This window comes from Gymnogyps californianus, chromosome 5 (genome assembly GCF_018139145.2).
Source record: "Gymnogyps californianus isolate 813 chromosome 5, ASM1813914v2, whole genome shotgun sequence".
Taxonomy (NCBI): Eukaryota; Metazoa; Chordata; class Aves; order Accipitriformes; family Cathartidae; genus Gymnogyps; species Gymnogyps californianus.
In genome coordinates, this window is record NC_059475.1 from 1,923,936 (window position 1) to 1,933,936 (window position 10,001).

Here is a 10,001-nt window from a genome sequence, read left to right on the forward strand (position 1 = left end):
GGTGGGGACAGGGAACATGGCGGGGGGACACAGCTGAGGGGACATGGGTATGGATAGGGGCACAACTGGGGACAGGGGACACGGCTGGGGACACAGCCAGGGATAGGGGTGACAGCTGGGGGACATGGCTGGGGATTAGGGGACACAACTCGGGGGGCACGACTGGGGATAGGGGACATGCCTGGGGGACATGGCTGGGGACAGCTGGGGGGACATGGCTATGGGTCACAGCTAGGGGCACGGCTGGGGGTCACAGCTGAGGGGACAGGGCACATGGCGGGGGGGGACATAGGTATGGATGGGGTGACAGCTGGGGGACACGGCTGGGGATAGGGGACACGGCTTGGGGAGCACAGCAGCAGGCAGGCGACACGTGGGTGTGACTGTTGGGTGTGTGCAGCAGTGCGCGTGAGTCTGTGCCGACGTGCGTAAGGCCCCACGCGCGTCCGTGAGGGATTACACCCGCGGGGAGAAAACGGGCCGCTGCCCCTTTAAGAGCAGCCCGGGGGCGGCGCGGCGCCTTTAAGGTATATAAGGAGGCGGGGGGAGGAAGTGAGGCGGGGCTAATGCAGACCACGCCTCTCGCCCATCGCGCCCTGCCGCCGCGCATGCGTCCCGCCGGCGGAGAGGAGGGGGGGCGTGGGTGACGTCATGCGCGTGCGCCCGCGGCGGCGCATGCGCGGCGGGGTCCGGGGCCGGAGCGGGCGGCGCGGAGCCTGCGGGCGGTGGGCGCCGCCGCCGCCGCCATGTTCCGGTACCAGGTGAGCGAGGAGGGGGTCTGTTGGGTCGGGAGGGATGGACTGGGGTTTACGGGGTGTTCCGGGGTGGGGGGGGGAGCCGCGGACCGGGATGGGGAGGGGGTGCGCCTGGCGCACCCCCTCCCCATCCCGGTCCGCGGCTCCCCCCCCCGCCCCGGCGCACCCCCGAGTGGGACGGGACGCCACGGGGCCTGTGGTAGAACCGGGGCGGGGGGGGTGAGTGTCTGCAGAACAGGGGCAGTGTGCCGTCCGTCCCCCCCCCCCCGCCCGGTGCTGGGGGTCGGGAGGTCGGTGTGGCTCACGGATTGAGGGGGGGGGGGGCGGTTTACCGGGGAGGTATAACGGGCTGAGGAGCGGGGCGGGGGGGGGGAGGGGGTGTCCCCGTGGAGGGAGCGGGGGTTGTGGGGTGCGATGCTACGTAGGGGGGGGAAAGCATGCGGGGGTGCTGACTCCCCCCCCCCCCCCCCCCCCCCCACCTCGCTCTCCCCAGTCCCTGGAGGACTGCCCGCTGGATGAGGATGAAGACGCCTTCCAGGCCCTGGGGGAGGAAGACGAAGACATCGACCAGTTCAACGATGACACGTTTGGAGCCGGGGCCGTCGGTGAGCGCTCCCGTACCCCGCTGCGAGACCCCCACGACCCTCCCCCCCACACACCCCCACCCCCCCACCCACTGACGCCCTCCCTACCCCCGCGAGCGCGTCCCTCACTGCGGGTCCCTTCGCAGACGATGACTGGCAGGAGGCACACGAACGGCTGGCGGAGCTGGAAGACAAACCGGTGACAGCCAGGGAACAGGATGGGCCCGGCGGCGAGGAGGCGGATCTGTTGGGCGAGCCCGAGGACACGTTGGCGGAGCGGCTGACCAGGCTGGTCATCGACAGCGAGCTGGAGGACCCCGCCATCATGCAGGCCGTACAAACCAGGGTCCCCACGCAGGTGGGAATGGGATCGGGGTGGGCAAAGGCCTGGCGGGGCCGGCAGCGCCGTTCCTGACTCCCTGTCTGTTTTCCAACAGCCTGGAGGGCTGAATTCCAGCATCTGGGACAGCTCGGCCGTCCTGCGACGCATCCGGGGGCCGCTTCTCACTCGGGTACGGTGCCGGGAGTGCGGGTGGTAGCCATCGTGGTTTCCCTAATAGCCCCGTGGCGGTGAGCTGGGCGCTGAGGGGCGAGCTGTGCCGTACTGCCGCAGGCTCATCAGTGTTGGGGAGCACCTCCGGATCGGCCTGGGACAGCGGGGTGTTCTGCTTGCCTCTGGCTGGGTCCGGGTGGCGGCGGTTTGGCTCATTTGTAGACCCTCTTAAACGTCAGCCCTTGTCCCCCCCTCCTCGGAGGCTGGAGAGCCGGGTTGGGGGCTCGCTGATGGTTGGGGACCGTTATCGCTGATACGTGGTCCCTGGTGATGTCTGAGAGATACCGGTGCTCCCGTCAGGGTTTGGGAATGTCGGCGCCTCGAGGCAGAGGATTTGGGTTGGTTTTTTTTTTGTTGTTGTTGTTGCGGTTTTAATTAAGAGTCGGGCTTTTAAATACAAGCGGAGCGTGCTGCCCGGCCAGCCCTCTCCCGGCTCTGCAGAGCTGACGAGGGTTGGGAAGCGAGCGTGGACGTGCGGCCTGCGCGGCGGTGACACGGGAGCGTTCCCACCCCACGCTCGGGCAGCGCCGTCCTCATGAGTGGGCGTCTTGGCAGCGACGTGGGCTCCGCGGGGCGGGCCTTGGGGGGTCCCCAGGAACCCCTGCTATCGCGTGGGGCTCCCCGGGGAAGCGCAGTGGGGTGTGGAGGAGACTGGGCAGGAGGAAGGATGTGGCCGTCGTGTCCTGGGAACATCCCCGGGACACACGGTGCCGGTTTTCCCCATCCCAGTCAGTGACTGTTATCCTGGGGGGAGCTTTCTCTCCCCTTCCGCTTGCAGGAGATGCCGTCGGTGTCCGTGCTGGATTACGCTCTGCCTCAGAGACCCCCGCAGGCTCGAGAGGAAGAGCGAGACCCCTCCGAGCGGGCGCTGCCCCGACGTTCATCATCCCCTGTCATCGGGAGCCCCCCTGTCCGGGCTGTTCCCATCGGCACCCCTCCCAAGCAGGCTGCCGTCCCCAACTTCAATCAGCAGGTACCTCCCCCCGGCCCCGCTTGCGGCTCAGAGGGCGCAGGCTGGTCCCCGAGGAGCTGACGGGGCGACCGTGCCGCTTCCCTCCTCCTAGATCCTGTGTCCGAAGCCTGTCCACATCCGAGCTACCATGCAGCAGCGTTACCCCGCTCCCTACGGCGAGAGGATGTCCCCCAACCAGCTCTGCAACGTACCGGTACCCAGTCCCCTCTGTTCCCCTCCTTGCTGCCTTCAAGCCCCCCCCTCCCCATTGCTGGGAGGTCTTCCGGCCTCCCCAGAACCCCAAAATGCCCCGTTCCCTTCTTCCCGCTTGAAATTCCGGGTCCTGACGGCGTTGGATCCGTCACTGTCACGTACAGCCAGCCGGCTGCTCGTTTCTAGTTCCGTAGCTCGACCTGTCTGCCTCGTCCTGCCGGGTCAGCCCCGCTCCCTGGAGCCTGGCCTGGCTCCCGGCTCGCTGGGGTTTTGTCTTGTGCCATCACCCGCTCCCCCGTTTGCCCACCATCGGCTGTGCCAGGGTTGTGACCGGTGCTCCCTCTTCCCTTCTCTTTCCCTAGAATTCCTCCCTCCTGGGACACCCGTTCCCTCACAGCGTCTCTCCCGTCCTCACCCACCTGCAGAGAGCGCAGCTGCTCGGAGGAGCCCAGGTAAAGTTCCCTTCACTCCCTTCCTGCGCTTTCCCGGTCCCCGCTATGGGCAAGGTCCCGCATTTCTCTTTGCCTGGCTGCGGGACCCAGCTCTGCGTGGCTCTTTCTGGCCGTCCCTGGCTGGGCCTTTCCCTTTGCCCCCCCAAATCTTCCCCATCCTGCCCCGGCTAACTCCGGGCACCCTCTCTGCTCTGCCAGGCTGGTCGAATGTCGCCCAGCCAGTTTGCCCGGGTCTCTGGCCTGGTTGGGAGCCCCCTCCCCTCCGTCAATCCCAAGTTGCTCCAGGGTAGAGTCGGGCAGATGATGTCTCCGGCCAGCGGGTTTCGTGCCTTTTTCGGGGCTCCCCCCGCTCCACCTCCTTCGCAACCGCAGCACCCGCCGGGCCCCGGATCCCACCTGCAGAGCCTGAGGTAGGTGCCATCCTTCTCCCGGCCGCTCGCCCGCTCTCTGCGGCCGCTTCTGAGACTTCCCGCTCTTCCCTAGGCCGCAACCTCAGATGTTCCGACCGGACACGACCCACCTACACCCCCAACACCGCCGGCTCCTGCACCAGCGGCAGCAGCAGAACCGAAAGTGAGTGCCGGCCCTGCGCCGGTACCGGGATGGGGGACGGGGGTGGGTTACATCGCCCCTCCGTCGCGGGGCAGGGCGGGGGGTGTTGTGCTGCCGGGTCTAGCCTGTGCACCGCTCTCTGTCCCTTCCTGTAGCTCCTGTGTGCTCACGGGTGCCCTTCTTGCCTCCTGCCAGCCAGCACCGGAGCCTCAACGGCTCGGTGGGGGACCGAGGGGGCCACCGGAGCAGTCACCAGGAGCAGATGCGCAAAGACCCCTACGCCAACCTCATGCTGCAGCGGGAGAAGGACTGGGTGTCCAAGATCCAGATGATGCAGCTGCAGAGCACTGATCCCTACCTGGATGACTATTATTACCAGGTACCGAGGATGAGGAGAAGTACCCAGCCCGCTCTGCCGCGCGTCCCGTGGGTGCTGACAGGGCAGCGCCTTAACGCTCCCACGGATCCGGTGTCTTCCCGGCGCAGCCTCTGTGCCGAGGAGCGTTGGGTGGGAGAGGGATGTCAGTTCCGAGAGTGATGCAGCGGAGGAAGCGTTTCTAGATCCGGTCGTGGGGAACGTGCTGGAGGAGGAAGGCAGAGGGATGAGGTGGGGCGAGCAACCCCAGCAAGGGAAGAACTGCCCTCCTCTTTTTGGGCAAGATCTCCAGGGGTGAGGAGATGTTGGGGGATGCTGGCAGCACGGATTCGGAGGGCACAGCCGAAGGCCTAAGCTAGCAGGAGAGCAGCTCCTCTACATCCGAAGCTGCGTGTGATGGTGGAATAAAACACCAGGAACGGGAGACAGGGAAAAATGCAGGAGAGCGCCCTGCGTAGGGAATGGCTGCGTAAGGAGGACTCTAGTCTGACAGGTGAAGCCCATGGGGTCCAAAGAGCGAGGTGGAGAAGGTGGATGGGGAGAGATTGCTCCTGCTCTTTTCCAGTTCAAGAATAGGGAGCGCCAGTCGGGGCTGGGAAGAGCGAGGTTTGGAGCAGATGAAGGAAAGTGATGGCTGAGCTCTTGCCGACGGTGGCAGATGCTCAAAGCTCAGCTGGGTTTGAGGGTACGCAGGACAACTTGACGCGAGGGAAATCTGCGGAGGGTTTCAAGCTACGTAGGATGGACGCTTGGCTTGGGAGATTGAACGGGGCTTGCGGAGCGGTTGGGAGCGTGTCTGGGGCAGTCGTCAGCTGTGCGGGAGGTTTGGCCCCTGTCTTCACGAAGGGGGTGCAGAGGAGCCAGCCGCACGCCCAGAAAGGTCCCGGTGCAGCCGCGAGCACGAGGCAGAGCAGGGAGGGCAGTCACCAGCGCGGTGAAATGGGTCAGAGCGGTCCGGTTCCCTCCGCGGTGGGCCAGGGGCCCGGTGGGAACGGGGACGAACGCTCGCTGCGGGTTGTCTGGGCTCCGGTGGGAGCTGGTAGGAGAGCTGTTGGGCCGGCGGCTCCGTCTGCTCCGGGGTCGGTGGGAGGCATCGCGCTGACAGAGGTTTTCCGGGAGCTGTGGGTGAGCTGAACCCCAGTAGAGGAGAGGAACTGGCACGGCCGCAGCCGGGACGTGAGTCAACAAAGCTCTTGCCGTTGCGAAAGAGGCGAACGTTGGCCGGGTGGACGGGAAAAGCGCGTGAGCACCGGTGTGGGAGGCTCCAGCCACGCGCTGCCCGGCCTTGGCATGGTGCTAACAGAGCAAGGCAGGTTAACTGGAGTTGTGCTGGGAAGGACTGGGAGCCGGGGACCTCCCAGGGAGAGCGGATTCGTCATTGTTTGTATTGAGAAAGAGAGGGCTGAGGAGGAACCTCAACCTCTGTAATCTCGAGGGATGATAGAGAGGAGGATGCAATCGTCCGCTCGTGTCCTGGGGGAAGAAGAGTGGTTTAAAATGCTGCTGCTGATGTTGGGGAGACCAGTAAGTGATGGGCGAGGGATGGGGCGCAGGCCAGGGAGAGGGACGCGTTGCATCAGTCCCTGCCAACTGTTTTTTTTTTTTTTGGGGGGGGGTCTCAACCTCTCCTCTCCCTGCCTCAGAATTACTTCCAGAAGCTGGAGAAGTTAGCAGCAGCGGAGGAAGTCCACGGCGATGGTCCCAAAAAGGAACGCACTAAACTCATCACACCTCAGGTGGCTAAGCTGGAGCACACCTACAAGCCAGGTAAGCGCTTCTTTCTCCACGTAGCCCGGACCTCTGCGGGTGAAGGGTGGTGGGCTGGGACAGGGCGGGGGTCTCACCGGTGCCAGTTGGAGTTTGGAGGTAGCCACGGGGCTACTTTTGGCCCAAAGGCGGGTGAGGTAGGGTCAGACCCGGACTAACTCCCTTTGCTTCCCTTCTCCCTCCTTCCTGCAGTGCAGTTTGAGGGCTCGCTGGGGAAGCTGACGGTTTCCAGCGTGAACAACCCCCGGAAGATGATCGATGCGGTGGTGACCTCCCGCAGTGAGGATGACGTGAGTTCTGGCCCTGCCTCCCCTCCGACGCAGCTCCGCGGCTGGGTCCTCAGGCCAGTGCGGGTGCCGCCCGCGGCCCTGACTCGCTGTCCCTCCCCGGCAGGAGACGAAAGAGAAGCAGGTTCGAGACAAGAGGCGTCAGACCCTTGTCACGATCGAGAAGGTGAGTTCGAGGCGGGCCGTCGCGACCCTCGGGAGATCTGCAGTGGGGAACGAGGTGGGCTGAGGCGAAGGAAGGGCCAGGGAGAGCACGGGGCGGTACCGATGAACTCCTCTGGATGTCCAGCTGGGGATAAGCCAGCGCTCAAGAGTAGCTGAGGTCCTGCTTGCAGGACCTGGAGCACAAAGGCTGGAGCCGCGTACCAGCCGTGCCTTCACCCTGCCCCAAAAGAGCCTGGACGAGCTTTGCAGGGTCCGTTATTGACCCAAAGCTGCAAGGCAGGAACGCCTCGGCTCTCCGCAGCCGCCGCGTGAAAGGATGGACGCATGCGGGTCACAGAATCCCTGCTCAATCTGCTCTCACGCTTGATCTGAAGGAGGTTTTGATGTGGTCCGGGCCAGGATCTGCGGTTCCTGTAGCAGCAAAGGAGACGGGAGGACTCTGGCTGGGGCCGGGCACGTCCTGGATCTCTGTGGAGCAGGGCTAGCGGATCCCGTCGTAGATCCCCGTGCCCCGCTGTGATCACCTTTTCTCCTGCAGACGTACAGCCTCCTCCTGGACGTGGAGGACTACGAGAGACGCTACCTCCTGAGCCTGGAAGGCGAGCGGCCGGCCCTGATGGGCGAGAGGAAACAGAAGATCTGTGATATGTACGACAATCTGAGGGGGAAGGCGCCCGGGCAGGAGAGGTGAGCAGAAGTGGTGTGTGCGATTCGGTCGCTGTCGGGAACTCAGATAGTCCATAGGCATTTGCTGAAACTGGCTTTCCAGGGATCTGTTTCCCAAAGAAGAGGCAGCCTTGACTCTCCCAGGAGTGCGTTGGGAACTGGGGGCTGAAATAACCTTTTTTTTTTTTTTTTTTTTCCTCTCCTTTATCCCCCTTTTAGGGTTTTTTTTTCCATTTTCCCCATGCGATTTGCTCGCTGTGGTTATGACCCTATAACAACTTAAATCCCCGCAGCTCCGGGTACTGCGAACAGTGCCCGTCTGCATGCTCGTTGGCTGTCCGTCCGCCCTGAGCTCTGCGCCTCGCCGCGTCTCTGCGTGCCTCTTTTTTTAAGTCTCTCGCCTCTTGCCTGATCCGTAGCCTCCGCAGCGCAGATGGGCAAGGAAGGACGCAGGGTCTCGGTGGCTCCTTCTCTGCTGTCCCGTGGGGAACCGAGCCTTGTCCTCCTGCCCAGCCCGTCAGACAGGCGGAGGTTAGGGTTAGGGGTGTCGTTCCTCCGTTGTTTGGTTTTTTTCCTCCCCAGGGCTGTTTTTTTGAGACGGGTGCGTTCTCTGCCGGGTGCAGGGCCGGCTGTGGAACACTCAGCGTTCCCTGGGACGCTCCCAACTGAGAATCGACGCTTTTCTCCTCTCCTCGGCAGGCCAAGCGACGACCACTTCATGCAGATCATGTGTATCCGGAAAGGGAAGCGCCTGGTGGCCCGGATCCTCCCCTTCTTGTCACCCGAGCAAGCGGCCGACGTACTGATGGCGACGGCCAGGAACCTGCCCTTCCTCATCAAGAAGGACGCTCAGGACGAGGTGAGATTCCAGGGGCTGGGAAGGTTCCCCTCGCTCGCTCTGAGGGTGGGGTTCGGCACGGGATCTGGAGCCGGATCTCCTCTCCTCCACGGGGGAAAACGGCGAACGGCATCGTGCGTCTTAAGGACGGTCGTTTCTCTTTTCTCCTGGGAGGCTGCCAGAGGCCCGGGGAGGCTGCAGGAGCCGTGAGCTCCTGGCAGAGCCCGTCTCCCGTGCCCGCCGGCTGGCACGGCGCGACCCAGCTTCGCCGGGAAGGAAGCGGGGAGGGTTTCTGATAAATGGTGCCTTTGTTTAACGAGCCCGGCTCTTGGCTGAGCGCTTGTCTGAAGGGCTGCGTCTCTGACTCATCGGGTGACAACGGGAGACTCCATCTTCCAGAGACGGAGAGCAGAGGCCAGCATCTTCCGAGGGACGTGCTCTCGGCTGTCCTTTGCGATTTTTTTTTTCATATAGGGAACAAAAATACGGGCATCTGCGAAATAAATCCGAGCTTCTTTTGAGAAAGAGGATGATTTAAGAAGGAGAAAGACTTGCCTGAATTTAAAGCGGGCCTGTGCTGTTGTGGGGTGCTGCTGGGGGGGGTGTGTGCGTGTGTGTAGCAGCGAGGCAGCGTCTCATCGGGGTCCGTGAGGCCCCGGGGCGACCAGAACCACGTCTCCCCGTTGTCACGGTTCCGTTCCTCTCTCCGCAGGTGCTGCCCTGCCTGTTGAGGCCCTTCTCGCACGTTCTCTACCACCTTCCCTTGGGGACGGTCACCAGCCTTGTGCAGCAGCTAACGAACCTACCTCAGAGCGCGACCGCGCCAGCGCCTACCAACCTGCACCTCACTGCTGTGCTCCAAAACAAGGTGCTCCCCTCTCCCTCGCTCTGCTCCCCCAGGGCAGGTGGGGCCATCTCATTCCTCCCACCCCGGCAGGTCCTGATGGGGAGAAAATTCGGGAAAACTTGAGTTCCCCAGCAGCTTCCCGGCGCTGGATGGCAGAGCTGGATGCAGCCGTGGTGCAGGAACGGCACAGGAGCCACAGGCTGCCAGCCCTGGCGTTCTCCCCTTCCTTTGCTAATTAATGAAGGTGTCCGGCAGATTAATTAGCTGTCTGAACTGGCTTGGGACTCGGCTGCAGTCTGACAGACGGCTCCCTTGTCTGTCCCGCTGGGCTGTGGGCTCCTGCCCTGAAATCCGGCGGGTCGTGAAGGCATCCCTCCGAGCTAGGCAGGGAGCGATCTGTCGCTCATGCAGCCATCCACGCTGCCTGCCGTGACTCAGGCCCATAAACAACCTCCTCCTCTTCCTCCTCCTCAGGCTGCAAAAGCAGCTCGGGATCCTCCCGCTTGTGCCGCCATCCCCAGGAGGATTGGGAAGTGGAGGGGATTTCTCAGACCCACCTCAAAAAAAAAAAAAAAAAAAATGCTCGGAAGGGAGGAGCGGTGGGAGGAAAGCTCGCCCTGCCCTGCCTGTCCCCCCGCCGCAGAGATTTCCTAGCCCTCGGGAGGCCAGCGACGGCTCGTGACAGCACCGGCAGGACATCTCCTCCCTGACGCCTTCCCTCTCTCCCCGCAGTTCGGCCTGTCCCTGCTGTACTTGGTCTTGAGCCGCGGGGAGGAACTGCAGAGCTCGGACGCGAACACGGAGCTAATGCAGGACAACCAGTGGTGAGCGTCCGTCCTCGGCTGCGCCTCGGGCTGGGGAGGGAAGGCGGCGATGCCGTCGGGGTCGGACGCTGCGCCGTGCGGGGTCCGAAGGATTCGGAGGCAGAGTCGATGAAGAAGGAGGTTTAATTGCGGTCTCTCGGCAGCAGCACTGGAAACAGCCACCGTGCTGA

General features: G+C 63.8%; 1 protein-coding gene across 1 annotated transcript; it reads left to right on the top strand.

The window, feature by feature from the left end:
- The first annotated feature begins 721 nt into the window (after positions 1-721).
- PATL1 (PAT1 homolog 1, processing body mRNA decay factor) lies at positions 722-9,835 on the top strand. The gene is made up of 17 exons (XM_050897479.1): positions 722-761; positions 1,249-1,360; positions 1,486-1,685; positions 1,777-1,851; positions 2,671-2,865; positions 2,957-3,058; positions 3,420-3,509; positions 3,708-3,919; positions 3,993-4,082; positions 4,257-4,440; positions 6,081-6,204; positions 6,397-6,494; positions 6,598-6,657; positions 7,195-7,343; positions 8,022-8,181; positions 8,873-9,028; positions 9,740-9,835. The coding sequence occupies exons 1-17, from the start codon at positions 747-749 to the stop codon at positions 9,833-9,835; spliced, it is 2,118 nt and encodes a 705-aa protein (XP_050753436.1). The 5' UTR covers positions 722-746.
- The last annotated feature ends 166 nt before the right edge of the window (positions 9,836-10,001 follow it).